This window comes from Dendrobium catenatum, unplaced genomic scaffold (genome assembly GCF_001605985.2).
Source record: "Dendrobium catenatum unplaced genomic scaffold, ASM160598v2 fragScaff_scaffold_157, whole genome shotgun sequence".
Taxonomy (NCBI): Eukaryota; Viridiplantae; Streptophyta; class Magnoliopsida; order Asparagales; family Orchidaceae; genus Dendrobium; species Dendrobium catenatum.
Window position 1 is genome coordinate 1,542,301 of NW_021318619.1, and position 19,352 is coordinate 1,561,652.

Consider the following 19,352-nt stretch of genomic DNA (forward strand, 5'->3'; position numbering starts at 1 on the left):
TCAAATCAGAACTGAAATTCAAATCAATATGAAAATGAGCTTAAACTCTACAAGAACTACAGTGGAGCTTGAACTACACAAGAGACCTGAACAAGCACTTGAACTTATACTTGGAACTCGAACTGTGCAGCATCAGGGGACCCGAACATAGAACTCAAGCTTGAACTCAATTTAAAATGAAATAAATTGAACAAGATAAATTGAACTTGTACTCTGAACTCAAAACTGGAATGATATGTGGAGAGCAAGGAACTCAAATTGAACTTAAGCTGGATCCGAAATAGGGACTTGAGTTTGAATGGGATGCCAAGAGTTGAACCCATAACGACATACAAGACTCAAGCATGAGCTGGACCTTGAACTCGGGTCTGATGAAATACATAGGACACCACGAAATACCGATTATGGCCATAACCAATACGCTCCTTAATGGCATCAAATCCTTGAGATATGAATCAATAAGATATGATCGATAGGGCACAAAGCCCTCTGTTAGCTAAGGTGGATTTAAATTTGTCCCCTTAGGCAAATATCCATCCCAGGTCTACAAGGTCCCCTTGGACATGGATAACAACAGTGGATACATCGTAAGTACAACGAACCACTGTGGACACAGGTACAAGCATCACCTACGACAGTGGTGATCAAAGTGCTATCAGTACATCGGGTACAAAGGCAACCCGATGTATGAAATAGGACACCCCCTGGCAGAAGGGAAGAAATGTTTGAATAAATTAGAACCAAACTTCCTGGTGTTCCAAAGTCTCTTCTTAGTTCTTTACTCGAGAAGAAAATAGTTATGGTGCCCACAAACACCGGAAAATAGCAAGTTCACTACACCGAAGAGCCTAAAAAGAGTTCTTTCCAAATCTACAGTCATTGACTCCAAAGTCCAGAAAGTCCCGTCCCCAGTGAATGAGAAAAGGGGGAGCTAACATCAAGACGATGAAATGTCTCAGGACAATCTACAACGCAACGCCACCAGATCTGCAACACTTATACAAGCAGACAGAAGGCATCCACAAACTACAATGCCACGCCACCGGATCTGCAACACTTATAGAAGCAGACAGAAGGTGTCCACAATCTACAACGCCACGCCACCGGATTCGCAACATCCTTGCAAGCGGACAGAAGGCGTTTACAAATACTTCCAAAATACCTTTGCACATGCACCTTAGTTTGTATACACATAGGTACACAAAGGGGTACATCCAATCAATGAAATTCTCGACCTGCAAGGGCCTCGGCGAGCATGTTATTGGTACACACGTGACGTCCAGGGATGCTGCGCGGGTTATTAAAGTCGAACCCGATCCTCCTAAGTCAGATAGGTAGGAGTTGACAAGGTTCATCAAATGATTACAAAATGTTCCCAAATACCCGCAAGGGCCCCGGCGAGCGTGTTATTGGTACACACGTGACGTCTAGGGATGCTACGCGGGTCAATAAGTGAATTCTAGTTCGAACCAGATCCTACTATATAAATTAATAGGAGTTGTTAGGTTCGAACCTTCAAACAAATACATGGTTATGGCGACCAGTATATTTGTTTTAATACATTCATATTAGGCCTTCAAATAATCAAAAGAATTCACCAAATAAATGCATAAAGCATACGAAACCCGATCCTCTGTCGACATCCAGACAGAGTCGACAAGGTTCAAGCTTTAAAAGGAAATAACCCCTAACACCCCGATGATGGCCGCGTTGAATGCAAATCTCAACCGGAGGGGTCCATTCATAAATACTTTCAAATACCTTTCAAATTCCACTCCAAATACCCAAAAATCCAAAATTCCAGAAAATTCCAGAAAATCCCAAAAATATTTAAATTGAAATAAACTATCAATCGCTTAAAGCAAAATTCATCCACTCTCCGCAACAGTTTGCCGGGGTGGACAAATCAAAATTTACTTCAGCTCACAAAAGACCCATCACTAGGACCATTCTCAAAACAGTCTCCTGCCAATAAGGATATGGTACATGTCATCTGACTAGCGGTTTGCCGCCAAATGGCATCGCAGGATAAATGGTTATGACGACCCGAGGCCCTCTGAACCGAGTGGTTTTGCCGCCAAATGGCACCACGAAATACCGGTTATGGCCATAGCCAATACGCTCCTTAATGGCATCAAATCCTTGAGATATGAATCAATAGGATATGATCGATAGGGCACAAAGCCCTCTGTAAGCTAAGGTGGATTCAAATTTGTCCCCTTAGACAAACATCAACCCCGGTCTAACGACTAGCCTTACTCGAAAGTTCTCTCTCGTGATCGGGAGGGGTAATTAACTATAGGGGCTTGCGCCTATAGGAAACCAGAACTCATATCATAAAGTCCTCACAAAATGAGGCCGAAATCTCTGGGTAGTGTCTTATCTACAAACCCATCTGCCTTTCAAAATTTACCTCGGAACTTATTTCAGTTAAAACTCCCTCGCCGAATAAAAAGCAAATCATGCGCGGCGGGGAGGCCGGGGCCGAATTTTCAGAGCCCACACTACAATCTTAAGTTATGACATAAAGTCAATGAGCTTGACCAGTCACCTCATAATTTGATAATAATTATCGAAATTGCCTATAATCCTTTGGGTTGCGGTTTTTTTCTCTTTTAGCTTTTTTTGTTTGGCCTTTCTTTTAGAAAGACTTGATCTTGTTTTGCCAGATTTTGATGAACTAGCTTGGCTAGGATGCAATATGGAAGTATATGCACTTAAAATTGGCAACTCATTTATGTAGAACTGGTTCAGCAGGAGATTTCCACTTGACACCAGACATTCCTTCAAGCTGCTTCAGTATTTTCATTATCTTTCTCAAGATCATAGTTTCCTATTGTTCACTTTAAATTGTTTATTTTTCTGCTTTATCATTAGTCGGGGATACGGAAGAGGACGTGATCACCCGTGTTGATTCTCTCTTGGGATGAAGTAAAATACTGTTTGTTAGTGTAAACTCTCCTTTTTGGTATTTTCTTTCTAGTTAATCCTACAAGACATAACAATTCTCAATAGAATGATTGATTATCCGATGATATGGGCAATAATTTGGATTGTCGGTGTGATCGCCCTCCTCCAGTCTCTTGCATTATAGTAGTTTTAAACTCGCTCTAAGTATTTGTCGAAATAATTTGAGAACACTTTCCCTCTTAAATGAATAGTCTTTATTCATTTTGCCTTTGAGTGATGAGAATGTTCGATCACTGGTTCCCGCCATTTGATTTAGCCATTCTCCTCTACCAAGTAAAGGTCTTAGGCTTGTCATTTCCTCCTAGTATCATCTTTGGTTATGGATTAGGATTGGTTGGCCCCTCTGTCTTCTTTATAAATAGGTTGTTTTCCTTTATCAACATTATATGTCACATGTTTTCCTTTATCAACTCTGTAAGAGAACATTGAATGAGCTTCACTCTTCCTAGTATATGGAGCTTTACCCTTTTTGAATTTATCTAAGTAGCCTTCAGACTTTGATAGATTTAACTTTTCAGACTTCACCACTCTATCCAGTAGATCCTGAGAAGCCATACATAAGAATGATAACATCTTATCATTAATGTTTCCTATTAGCGGTTGAACAACATGCTCCTCTTCTAATTATTGCTCACATTTCATGCTCAAATTACACCAGCGAGTTATGTATTTAGTCATTGACTTATCTCTTCTCTGCTTCTCCAAGGCAAGATCAGAAATAATGGTCTTTTTGGTTGCGCTAGCAAACCTCTTCCCAAACAAAGTTTGTAATTATGCAAACATCTTGACAACAGAGATTAAGTTGTTGAATAATTATCGAAAACTTAGGGCGTCGATACTTGTTGTATTACCATAGGAAGCTATGAATTAGGCCAATTGTTGTTCGGGGTTATTGTTACTATTGAATGTGTTAAACTTTGGGATGGAATACTTAGGGGTGTCAAAACTGGTCGACAGGTCGGGTTCGGGTTGAACCTGAGTTGACCCAGGTCTAAATGGGTCAACTTGAACCCGGTTTAAAAACCAGTCAGGATTTCCAACCCAGACCCGACCCGTGTGGGTTACTAGGTTAACCCGAACTGACCTAACCCACGACCCATTTGTAAATGCGAACCTAAAGGCAAAGAGACACGCATTTGAGGTGAGGCCAGCATGCAGGGCAAGGGAAAGAACATCGTGCGGGGAGACTCGGGTGAGGACTGACTTGACCGCGGGTGTGAGGGCTAGCGATCCAGTCGCCAGTGTGTGGGTCGGCTGGGCATCCGGGCGAGGCCAGCGCTAGCACGAGTGCAGCCCGTGTAGGACCGAGGGTTCGACTACGAGGCCGACTGGCTGAGGCATGTAGTGGGGGCCGACGGGTCGAGCTGCGAAGCAAAACACAGTTAGTCGGACACCCTACGCTAGTACTGTACACCGGCGTGACGTGTGTCAAACCCGGGTTAGTTTCGAGTTGCTACGTTAATCAGAACCCAACCCGATATTAGAAATAGGTCAAAATGTCAAACCAGAATCCAAACCCGAACCCGACATGTATAGCAATAGGTTGACCCGAACTCGGAATTTTCTGAGTCTAGTTCAGGTCATGTCAGCTTTTGACACCCCTAGGAATACCCCTTTTGATGCAGCATCTGGTCGTATTCTACTGGGTGTGCGCGACTTTTGTTTACTAATTTTTCTGCCTTGTTAGTAGCTATAATGGTTCTGATTTTCTCATTAATAATACCTTCCAACTGTTCGACTATCACATTCTCGAAGATGCTCGCCACATTCTACGAAGTGAGCTGAAGGATTAGGTTGTTGATCTCGTTACCGCCTTCAAGTGTACCCCGTAATTCTGAAGCTTGGGATATTGGGAGAGTTGGTAGGTTAGAAGCATTATTTGAAGCATGATTGATACGCAAGGCTGGCATAGGATTTGTAGCAACATTAATTTGCATCATTTGTATCATTCGCAGCCATCTGTGCCATCATCTCAGTCATTTTGTATTTAGCAGAGAGATTTATTTTTCTTTTGACCTCATTTGACGTCTTGTCTTTGCACATCTACAAGTGTGGCAATGTTGGAAAATAAAAGATTGTCTTCAAATCTTTCTACTTCTTCATTCTCTGAGGTTTTGGGAAACCCTTCATCACCGACAGCTTTCTTATCGCCGGCGAGATCACCATGAGGTTTTGTAAGCTCCAGCCAGGAGGGGATGGTGGAGAGCATTTGGTCGAAGAACTCGTCGGTACCATATGGATTGGCGAACGATGACGGGATCTCACCTGTAACGGCATTGATTGAAAAATCCATCAATTTTAGGCTTCGGGATCGGCCCTTCACTCTAATAGCAAAGACTTGAGGAGCATCATGTTGGGTTTTGGGATTGAAATCACCTTCAAAACCAGAGACATCAAGATCAATTGCTTGAGGTAGCAGGAATAGAAGTGAGAGCAGAGTGGTGTTGGAGCTGAAATCACGTAGAGGGTAGGCGAAAAAGTTGGAATCGTGGGCCGTAGGTATCGCGTGAGCGCTGATCTGGTCGCAAAACAAAGCAGAATCAGCGACCTCTATGACAGAATGTCATTGTTATCATTCAATTTTTATGGAATAGCATTTCTTTGGATTCTTTGACTTTTAATGAGGTATTATTCTGACTTTGTTTTAGGTATGGTCAGTTTGACAGTGCAAAAGAGACTTATGAAGTAATTTCAGACTTTGAAAGCATGCTAGATTTGTTTATTTGTCACTTAAACCCAAGTGCAATGCGGTGGCTTGCTGAGAGGTTGGAAGATGCTGCAACTAATTCTGAGCTTCGGAGGTACTGTGAAAGAATTCTAAGAGTCCGCTCTACTGGATGGACTCAAAGCAGCATGTTTGCCAATTTTGCTGCTGAAAGTATGGTCCCCAAAGGGCCTGAATGGGGAGGTGGAAACTGGGAGATTAAGACAACAATAAGTATCAAGAATATTCCTCAGTGGGAGCTAGCAGGGGAAGTTACGCCCTACATGAAGACTGATGATGGTGGCATTCCCTCCATCATAGCAGATCATATTGGTGTCTACTTGGGTGCAATTAAGGGAAGAGGCAATGTGGTGGAAGTAAGTGAAAAAAGTTTGGTTAGAACAACCACAACAGCTAGCAGCGAAAACAACGGTTCAGCCATTTCTGCAGTTATATCCTCGAATAATAATACTGGAAAAACAAGTGATACAAAAGTTGGCTCTCATGTGGATAGTCTAGATAAACCATTGTCAGGTGCTGGCGCTCTTCTAGCTGAACAGACAAAAGCAGAAGAAGAGTTCAAAAGATCTTTGTATGGTCAATTCAATTGTTGTAGTAGCGATGAAGATGAAGCAACATCAAAGACAAAGAAGATCAATATAAGAATTCGTGACAAGCCAGTTTCAGATTCCGCAGTTAATATCAATAAGCTAAAAGAAGCTACAAAACAGTTTAAGATTGGTGATGCTCCGAGGAGCAAGTCAATATCACGAGGAAGCCAGGATATTTCACCTCTTTCACTATTACCAGCTCCTACCACCACTACATTTGCCTGTTCTTCCATGCGATCACCACCTGCTGATGCGTTTAAAACTGATATATCAACACCTGCAACGCAGGCAAGCTCAAGGGTTGGGGCCATGGGCGTGTCTGCAGATCCTATTCCAGAAGACTTCTTTGAAGATACAATATCTGCTATCCATGTTGCTGCTTCATTGCCCCCACCTGGTTCATACTTATTGAAAATGGATCAAAATTTTCATGACAGTAAAAATGGAGAAAAAATTAAGCCGAATCAAAACATCACAACCAGCATTAACCTTGCGGATGGTGGAGTGCCCCCTCAATTGTCTCAGCACCCTGGTATTCCTCGGGAGGGACTTGGTCTATCTGATGGTGGAATCCCACCACAAGTGATTCTTTCTCCTCATTTACCTATCTCTTCACAAGCAATTGATCTTAGCTCTCTTGAAGCTCTGGGATCCAATGTCATGAAATTCTCCCAACGTTCACCATCTACACCTATTGTTGTTCCTCCCAGCCAGGTAGTACTTAACAAGTTCCTCTGGACATGCAGACTTTATGTTTTACGTTTTTCTTTTATATTTTCCTGAATCAATTTCTATTGTTAAGGTGCCTCGTGGTGTGCCAGCTTCAATTTGCTTTAAAACTGGTCTTGCTCACCTTGAGCAGAACCAACTTCCTGATTCCTTATCTTGCTTTGATGAGGCTTTTTTTACTCTTGCTAAGGATCATTCCAATGGATCTGATATCAAAGCGCAAGCTACTATTTGTGCACATTACAAGATTGCTGTAGCCATACTGCAGGTACTGTAACTCAAAATACTAAGTGTTCTTTTTTGGTTAGCATTGCCATCGCACATCATTTAGTCTTTCTGGTGCTGAATTTGTTGTCGCATCAATCACTGCAGAAACAGAATCTGCAATTCTTTAAGTGAGCTCCTTTGCTTCTTTTTCTAATTCAATAACAGGTTCTTCTATACATGCTATTTCTATTACACGTACATAACGTCTGAAGTATGAAACAACGGTGCACTTTACTAATCATAGGAAATGGATAAAGGCTTTACTTGAAAGTGTAGGAAATGGATCTTTATTTTTGTGAGTATATGCTAATGTTTCAGCACGCCAAACAGTTTTGGATAGGTTCTGCCAAAAAAGCTTTGCAGTTTTTATTTTGCTGGTTTACTTTTTATTTAAAGACTACTTATTTGTGATGGCATAATCATGGAATAATTTTAATTTTTGGTCAAATCTAATATGTTTCGGTTAATCGACCATAGCCCATCTAATTTGAACATTTATTTAATGATTTTGGCCAATCTCAAGCTGTGTCAAATGAAACATGAAGTTTTTGCTCATATCAGTTGGGCTTCTTCCAATGGAGGATAGCACAAACTACTTTTCATTGGATGAGAACTTAATATGAAACCTTCAGGCTTAAAATGAAACCTATAAGTAACAAAGAAACTATCATACTCGGTCCAGAGCTATTATTCTAATATATCTAGTTGTCATTAGACATTTCTTGGCCCTTCATTCTTTATTGTTCAGATGACAGTATAAGATACAGTGACATTATTATTAATTTTTATGATTATATGTCGGTCTTCAGCTTAACTTATTTTGTTTTGTGTGAGGTTTCAGATGAACACTTTTCCTTTCAACTTAACATCGTAATTTAACATATTACATTATCATTTGTTTTCCTTTGCAGGAAATTGCACGGCTCCAAAAGGTACATGGATCGAGCACAATCAGCGCCAAGGAAGAGATAGCAAGGCTGTCTCGCCATTTAGCCTCCCTTCCACTCCTTGCAAAGCACCGCATCAACTGCATACGCACGGCCATCAAGCGAAACATAGATGTTCAGAACTTTGGCTATGCAAAGCAGATGCTCGACCTCCTCCTTGTCAAGGCTCCCCCGAGCAAGCAAGATGAGCTGCGAAGCCTCATCGAAATGTGTGTGCAGAGAGGACTTTCTAACAAGTCAATTTACCCACAAGAAGACCCCTCTCAGTTCTGTGCTGCGTCACTTAGCCGCCTCTCCACCATTGGCCATGACATTTGTGACCTTTGTGGCTCAAAATTCTCTGCTCGGTCCTCACCTGGTTGCATTGTCTGTGGCATGGGTTGCATCAAGAGATCAGATGCTGTTGCTGCATCTCCTGCACCCTCTCCATTTGGCTGATCTTTTTCCCTTAACTTGTCATGTTACATTGAGCATGCATGATTTTTTTTGCTTCATTGAGCATGTAAGTGTATTTGTTCTTTTAAAAATTTTCATTCATTTATTGTAAAAATGAATAGTATTTGGTTACAGAAAGATTTTAAAAGTTTACAAGTCAGAGATGGAATCTCATTTGTTCATACTTCTATCATTATAAGAGTATCTATTTATTATTTCATTTAATAAACGAACATTTTGTTGCTTATTTCATTAATTTATAGTTTTTATTCGATTTTTATTTTATTTTCTTCTTCAAGATCATGTGAATATGGGAATGGGCAGCTTCAAGAATTTGAGGGAATATTACTGAGAGCTTATTAAGTTGAGCAATGTGCATAATTTACTGTGCAATACTTGGAATTAAAACTGTTAAGCTAAACTGAAGCCAGTTTTCCATTATCGGAGAATAATGCACTATAATTAAAATTTCACCCTTTTGATTGGTATTTTTTATATTTAGCTCTCAATCAAGTACAATTTATGCTTCTTGAATGTGACATTTATTGATAAATAATAAGATAAGTGAATTATTTAGGTTTTCATCAAGTTTCACATAAATGCTTTTCTTGAATTCAAATTTATTCGTAGAGAATACTTGATCTTACTAGCAAGTTAACTTTGAGAGTATGATATGAAAATTTGTGTAAGAATGAAGAGAAAGAAAACAATTTCCTAGCTAAAATATATGTAATATAAGTGCTAATAGATGATCAAAATGCTAAAAAAAATTATCATAGTTAAAGAGATCTAACATGCTCCTCTTCATCCTTTGTTTATAGGGATTTAAGGATTACAGAGAAACCTACATTAATAAAAGAATAAAAGTAACACTTTGGTTAGTTGAAGGGGGAATGGCCTTCCTTGAAACTTGTTTGTCTATATCTGGGTGAGCTCAATAATGCCAAGTTTGTATATACGAATAAGTGTAGATGAGTTGTATGGCATGTCTTGCATGGCGAGAGCTAATGCGGGCTAAAGGCTTAGAATCATTGGTGACCTGTGCTAGAGTTCTATGGTGCCTTGTTGATAGAGGTGAGTGAGCTTAGGTTGTAAGGTTGATGAGCGACAAGGTCAGATCGATGACTATGATAAGGTGAGTTGGGATCGTTTGAGTAGGCATCTTCCTTATAGTTGAAGTGGTGAGCGAGATCAGGTGTACATTGATGCGAAGGATGGTGAGTAGTGTTAACGATGAGTTCTTCTGGGAGGGACGAATGACAAGGCAAGCTTCAAGCATTTGAGGTGAGTGGCAAGCTATGTAAGTGGGAGGTGATTCCCCACTGAGCACATTATGGAGTTGGATCTCATGAATTCAAGAGGAATTCTCATGTGACTCGCAAGATATGAGTTCTTCTGCCATAATCCACTAACTGTCTATTGAATCCCTAAAAAGGCATATGCAAGTATATATTAAGTTCCTTGACTCACTTGACCCTTAGATGGGAGAGTGACCAAAAGGACAACTAACATAATGATGAGTATTAAATAAGCCTACCAGACTATCATGAGAGAGAAAATGCAAAGCTACTACCTTATTTTACTGTATTCTTGATAGTATCTTAGAATTTCATTTAGAAATTCTTCGCTTCTTTGATTTTTTTACTAAAATGAGATAGACTCGTAATTGTAATAAAAATGGACATTACTGAGCTAGCTTTATCCAATTTAAAACAAGCAGAGAAGGTAGGCTTTCACTTAGGGAAATGTAAAAAGTAAAAGAGGAGGGCGAGTAACCCCCCCCGACAAGTAAAGAGGTTGATGGTGGTTCCCAAAGTATGACTGGGTCCACTAAACCCCTATAAAGAGAGTGAGGTTCAAGCTTAGGGTGGCAAAGGTGACTACAATTTTGCCGACTAAAGAAGTGGGACCAACCGAGTCAGCCATGGTTGCCAGTAATGTGGCAAACCCTATAAGTGTTGACCTTTCTTTTGACACTTTGATAGTGTCCTGCTTAACTTAATATTATCAAAGAAAATGCCCCTAGTGCGTCTGGTGGAAGCAATGAAAACTAATGAAGTAGCTTCCACAAGTTGTACGTGTGTTGACATGGTTGATAATGTTGTACAAGTTGATAAGTTTTTGATGAAAGGGATTTTTATATCTCTTGCACTTATGAAAGATGGAAGTAAACCCCTTAGTGCAATTATTGATGTCGAGAGTTTCTAGATGTATTTTTTGAAAAGTTGATGTAACAACCTCTAGAAAGAGATGGCTTTTTATATTGATGTAGTGTCAAGAAGCAAAAGCTCCATATAGAATGACACCTAAGGAATTATAAGGATTGAAAATTTAATTATAGAAGTTACTAGGTAGAGGCTTTATTATTCCTAGTGGATATCTATGGAGTGCACATGTACTATTTGTGAAGAAGATGGATGGAATGTTGTGAATGTGTATTAATAATGAGTTAAATAAAGTGACCAACATAAAATTGTACCCATTACATCGAGTCAATGATTTTCTTCATTAGTTGGAAGGTGCATCAATTTTTTTTAATGATAGTCTTGAGATCTATATATCATCAATTGAGACTGAACGCAAAAGATGTGGAAAAGATAGCTTTTAGCACTTGTTATGATCATTGTGAGTTTTGGTTATGCCTTTTTATAGTATAAATGCAATGAATGTATTCAATTATTTGATGAACTTCATGTTTAAGAAATATTTAGAATAATTCATTATTATTTTTGTTGGTGATATTTTGGTGTACTTGAGGACTGAGAAGGATCATGCAACTCAATTAAGATTTACTTTAAAGACTTCATAAAAATATCAGTTATATGATGAGTTTTCAAAGTATGAATTTTGGTTAAAGTCTAAAATTTTTAAGTCATATGTTATGTGGTGATAAAATATTTGGGAGTCCTTAGAAGGTGCAAGCCATAGTTGATTGGGTAAGGCAAGCTTTAGTGTCATAAGTTTATAGTTTTCTTGGTATGACGAGCTATTATAGGAAGTTAGAGGCTTTTCATATATTATGATTTCTTTCATGATATTAGCTTAGAAGGCTAGGTATTTTGATTGGACAAAGAGTGTGAGGCCAATTTTTTAAAGTTAAAGGATTGTTTGGTGTCAACACCAGCTCTGACTATCTCATCCATTATTGGTTGGTTTCAAGCATTTAACAATGCTTCTCGAAGAGATTTGGGGTGTGTATCACAGTAGAATGAGAAGGTTATAGCTTATGCTTCTAAGCAGTTGAATTCATAAGAGAAAAATTATCCTACTCATTATTTACAGTTGTAGGCTTTTGTATTTGCATTAAAGTTTTGGAGGCATTACTTATATGGAGTAAGATGTGAAATTTATATAGATCATCAATGCTTGAAATGCATCTTCACTCAGAACAACTTGAATCTAAGGAAGAGAAGTTGATTGGAGTTGATCAACGATAATGTCCTTAGCATTATTTACCATCCTAGTAAGGTAAATTCAATTGTTAATGCTTTAAACAGGTAGTCAATTAGAAGGAGAACTTATATAATCACTTGTAAGGATACTTTGATTTTACAAATGGAAAATTTAGAATTAGAAGTTGTTTGTTCATCTTATGTGAATGTAGGAGTTCTTTAATAAATGATTACTCAACCTTCCTTATAAGAGAAGATTAAGGTAACTTGGAGATTAGGTGATGAGTATGCTCGATAAGTTGATAAAATCAAGTATGGAAAGAGAGTTGATTATAAGTGGATAATCATGGTGTTTTAACTTGGGGAGGTCGACTCTAGGACTATTAGTGGTGAGTTGAGGATTTTTTTTCATGAAGCTCATTATTTTAGATGTACCATCCACCCAGATAGTGGTAAGATATATCATAATATGAAACCGACATTTTGGGGGCTTGGATTGAAGTGTAATGTGGTTAAAACTATTTTGAAATGTGAGATCTACTAGATGGTGAAATCTAAACATCAAATGACAATTGGATTACTATAGAATTTGCATATTCCAAAATGGAAAGGGGTAGAGGTTGCAATGGATTTCACTATAGGATTCCTAAGATTGAGGCAAGGCATGATGTAGTATGGGTTGTAAATGACTGTCTAACAAAGTCAATGCATTATCTTCCTATGAGATAGACACAATCTCAATGGAAACATTGGCATAACTATATGTGAGAGAGATTGTCAGACTACATGGATTACCTAATGTTATCATTTCTCCTTATAGTGGAGAGGCACTTAGGAAAGCTTAGGAACTAAGCTGTATTTTAGAACAACTTTTGACCCATAAACAGACAGTCAATCTGAGAAGATAATTTAGGTGTTTAAAGATCTATTGCGATTGTGTCTTTTAGATTTGGAGAAAATTAGGAAGATTATAACTATTTAATTACATTTGCTTATAATAATAGTTTTCAGTCAAGCATCGATATGACCCTATATGAAGCATTATATGATAGGGAGAGCTTGGCACCTTTGTCTTGCATAGATGTGGGTGAGAGAAGGTTGATGGGTTTTTGAGTTGGTGGATGATTCCATTGAGAAGATCAGTTTGGTCATGAATAAATTGGTGGTAGCTCAAGGTAAAGAAAAGATGTATTATGATTTGTAGCATCAAGCAATTGAATTTTAGGTGGGTAATTTTGTGTTCTTGAAGTTTAGTTCTTTGAAGGTGTGGGCATATCTGGTAAAGAAGGAAAGCTGATTTCAAGGTATATTGAACCTTTTGAAGTGATTGGAAAAGTTGGAAAAATCTACTTAGAGGATGTTGCCTGATCATGTCTAATGTACAAAATGTGTTCTATATTTTTGTATCAAGGAAATGGGTTTCTAGTCAAGAATAAAGAATTCTTGAAGTTAAAGTGGAATTATAATCTAAGTTTATTTTTAAAGAAGAAATTGAACATTTCTTGGCTTATGATATAAATTATTTGAAAACTTATGGTTCAGGTCTAATGGAAACACAAGTCATAAAGAGAATCAACTTAGGAGAAAGTGGTTAAGATGAGATAGCTTTATCAAGATCTTTCTAACTACTACTTAATAGTGAATAATTGAAGATGATATTTTTCTAAGGAGGAGAGACTGAAATAACCACTTATAAAATGTTGAGTCTACATATGATGAATCAAATTGAATTAGTAAGAATTACAAATTCATTGAGTACTTGCTAATTTTGTGTGAATTTTTATTTTTACCTTTATATTTAATGTAGTCATTAAAAGTTATGGTTTGAAATTGAAAAAGGAAATGTTAAGCAGGAAAAAGTTTCCTTAGGAGCACTATAATTTTATAATGGTGGCGCTGCAGTGATGCCCTCTTGGTTAGTTAGAAAGTGCTTGGGAGTGCTACAACAAGGAAGTCTCTATTTGATACTAAAATTTCCCTTGGGAGAACTATGTCATCAAATTCTTTGTCTGAGTAACTAGAAATTTCCACTCATAGCATTACCATAATGGGGATTGTAGTGTTGAAACATTGGGATAATAAATACCAAAATCCACTAACAAAAATTCATTTCTCATTCAAGGCAACTAGTTGGAGAAAGAAGGAGAGAGATTTTTGACAGAGAAAGTTGTATTTGGAGGACAAGAGCTAATTTTCCCCGACAGGCTAGTTGTAAAAGTTGTTAGGCTAAAGGTAGGTTACAGACTTTAGAATTTAATTTGATTGCTTTTGTGGGTATTTTTGGAATTTTATTTTACTTGAGTTTATAAAAATATAAATTTATGAATATTTAGGATGTCTTCGCCATGTAACATTTGATATATGGTAGAATATAACATTTTGGTTACATCGATAGGAAAATATAATTTTTTGACTAGTATTTTGATTTACAAATTATTTTGAGTATTTTTTTTAGTATGCTTATGTTTATTAAAATTGCTACAAAATTATAAATAATTTAAAATGATTCTATGAAAGTTATTCATGATTGATTTTATGAATTATTACTATTGAATGTGTACACAATCTTACCCCATGCATATTGCTATTTCATTATATCTGTAAAATTTTATATATGCCAATATCAAGTTAGGTATTGCTCATGTATGTAGAAAATTTTTATGTTTTTATGTTCATGTGATGAGTTGATATGATATATCTATGTGTTGGAGGATAGGTGGAAGAGGTGGGAGAAAGGAGAAAGTTTATATAGGGTTATATATGTTTATATTCAATACAAGAGGAGTTATAAAGGTTGGTGTACAAATGAAATTCCTCTCTCTATTTGTTTGATACATTTGAATAGATGTGAATGATCACTTAGAGGTATAAATGGAAGTAGAGTTATGAGGTACTTCAAGAAAACATGATCAAGTAGAGATATAAGGAGGCATAGGGAAATAATGGTGGTATAAGTAGAAGTGGAGGTATAAGGAGGAATCTAGCAATGTGATATATGTTTTGTTTTGACATATTACATGTTAGGTTTTATTATGTATTTCATTTATAATTTCATGTTCAAGTGAATACACATGTTATCTTTGCTGAAATTTCTTACTATAATTTAACATATGACACTAGTTGTGATGATGTTATTATGTTAGTAATGATACCTGACACATATGCCAAATTTACCTTATTTAAAATATGTTTTATTTATTTATAAAATGTTCAACCTTTATGTAAATTTAATTAATATATATATTGAATTCTTTGATAGGTTTCGTGTAACCTACTAAGCAAGTGTATTTCACCCATGTTACCTACATTTCATTTCAGGAAAGGGTAAGGCATCAGTCAATTAAGATCAATTGATGAGGGTTGTTAAATAAGTTGGAGATATGTTTTTGTATAAGTGTGTTTTTGGAAATCTAGTGATTTTTTGCTTATGGAGCTACGTGAGACAAGAATTGTATCTTGATTGTTGTCCATTATCCTTTTGATGATACGAATAAAATGAAAATGAGTATGATTACTATTATTTGAGGATTTTATAAGGATATGTACTGTTGATATATAAGAAATAAGAATAATTCTTATAATTAGATCTTGGGACATGACATGTGTTGTTGTAGGTGAAGGCGCTTGCTGAAGCAGTTGTCACCAAGGTGTCCATAGAGGTCAAAGTAATGAAGGACAGGTACATATCCTTATTAAGGGTATTGGTTTCCCCTCCTCAAAGTTAAGAGTTAAAAACTTATGTCATATTTCTAATATTTCTATTCTTTTTTTTTTACTTGAACCTCTCATTACTTCTGCTAAATTACTTAGTACTGCTAGATTTTTGGGTTTTAAGCATGTTGTTTCAAATTCTGCCAATAAGATTTGGGTGTTATGGAAGGATCCTATTTGGCTAGATGTTATTGGAGATTTCACTCAAATTATGCATTGTAGTTTTGATATTTTAAATTTATCTTTTTGTTCCTCATTTATTATGTTGCCTCTTCTCGCAATACTAGGAAAGTTTTATGGGAGTAACTTACTAACTTTCATATTATCTGTAATTTGCCTCTGCTTATTGGTGGTGATTTTAACAATATTTCTAATCCCTCTGAACGTATTAGGGGTTCTAGTCCTATCTATCACTCTATGGAGGATTTTAATAATATGATAATAGATTATAATTTTGTTGACATTGGCTTCTCTGGTAACAAATTCACTTGGAATTGTGGTCACTTATGGCAATGATTGGATCGGGTGTAGTTTAATAATTTTTTGTCTTAATTCTTTTAATTATATTTCTATTGAGCATCTTAGCATGACTCTTTCTGATCACTCTCCTATGTTTATTAGTATTAAGACCTAACATATGAGTTTTTTGCCTCAATTTATATTTCAAATATGTGGTTGCTTCATGACTCTTTTATGGACTTGATTCAGAAAAATTGGCAAGCCCCCTTTGCATCCGAATAACTCTATCTTTGGTATAAAGAGATTTTGGTTTAAACTGAAAAGACTTAAGCAATTTCTAAATTGATGGAACCATAATGTTTTTAAAAATATTTTCACCAATATTTTGAATGGTGAAGATAAAGTGAACACTATTGAGCTTAACTATCAATTGTTTCCTTCTATCGATAATTTTACTTTGCTGGGGGATGCTAAAAATTGTATCTTTAAATTACAAGCTCATGAGGGAGCTTTTTGAAAACAAAAAGCGGTAGTGAAGCACCTTGTTGAAGGTGACAATAACATCAAATATTTTCATGCTTTGGTTAAGGGAAAATGTGCCAAAAACTCCATTCATAAAATCAATCGTGATGATGGATCTGTTACTGAGGATGCTAAGGAAATTGCTAATTTGGAGGTTCAACATTTTCAAAACCATTTCAATAAGGACTTTACTCTTTGTCATATTGATAACCCCTCTATTATCCCTAACCTCATCTCTCAAGATGATAATAATTCCCTCTCTATACCTTGTTCTTTAGAGGAAATTAAAGAGATTGTTCATAGTATGAATGATGATTCTATGGCTAGGCCGAATGATTTTACCACTAAGTTTTTCAAAAAAGCTTGACATATTATTAGTAATAATCTTTATTCTGATATTTTAGATTTTTTTGTTGGTCACACAATTCCTAAATTTTTTACTTCTACCTCTATTGTTCTTATCCCCAAAAATAACTCTATTAGTAATTGGAATGATTTTAGACCTATTAGTCTTTGCACCTTTTTTAATAAGTTACTCTCTAAAATTCTTATGAGTTGTTTAACTTCTATTATTCATAAAATTATCTCTCATTTTCAATTGGGTTTTGTCAAGGGGTGGGCTATTGCTGATAATATTCTTTTGGCCCAAGAATTTTATCATGACTTGGATTTTAGGGTGAGAGGTGGAAACATTATCTTAAAACTTGATATTTCCAAGGCTTATGACAACATTGATTGGAACTTTCTTTACAATATTTTTCAATTGTTTGGTTTTAATTCGGCTTTTATCAATCTTATCAGAAATTGTATTGAGGGGTCCTATTTTATTATTATTATGAATGGTAAATGCACTATTTTTTTAAAACCTCTCATGGCTTAAGGCAGGGAGATCTTATCTCCCCTTCCCTTTTCATCATTGATGTTGAGTATTTATCTAGAGGACTTTCCAACATCTTTGAGAATCACCCTAGCCTCTATTTTAGAACATTGGGTGGTTCTCCTATTTCTCATTCATGTTTTGTTGATGATTTATTATTTTCACGAATACTTCTTTAAATAGGATTAATAGACTTATGGATTGTTTTCATAATTTTGAAATTGTTAGTTGGCTCTCTCTAAATAAGCAAAAGTGGTATTTTATTGCTTCCAACAAAGTGCGTAATTACCATATTTTTTGCTATTAAATGTTTGACTGATTTTGTTCAAGGTCAATCTCCTATTAAGTACCTTGGGGTCCCTCTTTTTAAAGGTAAAAAGAAATCTTTTCTTTTTGATGATTTGATTACTTCTGTGTAGAACAAACTTTTGTCTTGGGATGCTAATTTTTTGAGTTTTGGGGGTAGATTAGTTCTCATTAGAAGTGTTCTTTGTTACCGTGGGGTATAAGAGTTTGTATGATTTGTCATGTACTTTTTCTTTCAAGTTGTGGTATAACTTTTGTGCTAAAGTGAGCCTTTGGGCTAAGTTTATGTTTTTTAAGCATTGTGTGGGTAGGCACCTGACTATCTACTTTTAAAACAAAGGTGACTCTAAAGTGTGGCAGAGACTTTGCAAAGTTAAATGGGTGGTTGAGCCACACATTTCTTTGGGGCTTGGTGGTGGGAACATTTTATTTTGGCAAGACCATTGGTTTGGGGATCAATCTATTTATTATATTATTAACACTTCTTCTATTATGGTGATTAAGGTGAATAATTTTATTTTTGATAACTGTTGGAATTATGTTAAACTTGTCAATGTTATTTCTGACTTTGTCATTCAACAAATTTTGAACCTTCACCTTAACACTGAATCTTATGATTTATTATTATGCAACTTGTCCAAAGATGGGGGTTTTATATTAAAGGATGCTTGACATACGTTTAGATCCAGGAATGATGCTACTAATATTTTTTCTATGATTTGACATAAAAGTATTCGTTCCACTATGGCTATTTTCATATGTAGAATTCTAGATAAGTTCATTCCTATTGATGCTAACTTAATTAAAAGAGGTTTTATTTTATTGTCCAAGTGCCAATGTTGTTATCTTATGGAGAATATGCATCATGTTTTTAACTATGGTCCTTTAGCTGTTAAAACATGGACTTAATATGATGATATTTTCAAATTAATTTTCTTCAATGCTAAATTGTCTATTAATGATATGCTTAACTCTTCATTTATTAAGTCTAAAGACCATATTAAAAATGTTATTTCTCCTCTTATTTTGTGGTATTTATGGTTGGATAGAAATAATTCTCTTTTTAATGGTATTGGTATGAACCATCATAGGATTATTAAAAAATATGAAAGACAAGGTGTTGGGTCTTTTTTCTACTAAGTTTTAAGAATTATTTATCTGTGGTTGATGATTTTGGTATTAGGTTGGAGGATGATCATCCTTCTTCTGAATCAACGTTTGTTTAGTAGCTCAAACCACCTAATAATTCGTATAAGCTGAATGTTGATGGTGTTGTCATTGGTTCCACCTCCGGGTGTGGTGGGGTTATTAGGGACAGTCATGGGAATTTTATTTTTTACTTTTTTGGGTCCCTTACAGAGCTGTGATGTAAACCTTGCCATCTTCTCAGCTATTACTCATGGGATTATATTATGCATTTCT

The 19,352-nt window shown here is 36.2% G+C and overlaps 1 protein-coding gene across 2 annotated transcripts in view; it reads left to right on the forward strand.

Annotated features, from left to right (window-relative positions):
• Positions 1–8,910, forward strand: part of LOC110114537 — a 62,637-nt gene extending 53,727 nt beyond the window's left edge. For both annotated transcript variants that reach the window (XM_028692822.1, XM_028692823.1), the window contains exons 13-15: positions 5,619–6,999; positions 7,088–7,282; positions 8,193–8,910. In XM_028692822.1, coding sequence (XP_028548655.1) covers positions 5,619–6,999; positions 7,088–7,282; positions 8,193–8,666 — 2,050 coding nt within the window. In that variant the 3' untranslated portion in view covers positions 8,667–8,910. The remainder of the gene's footprint in view (positions 1–5,618; positions 7,000–7,087; positions 7,283–8,192) is intronic.
• Positions 8,911–19,352: the final 10,442 nt, after the last annotated feature.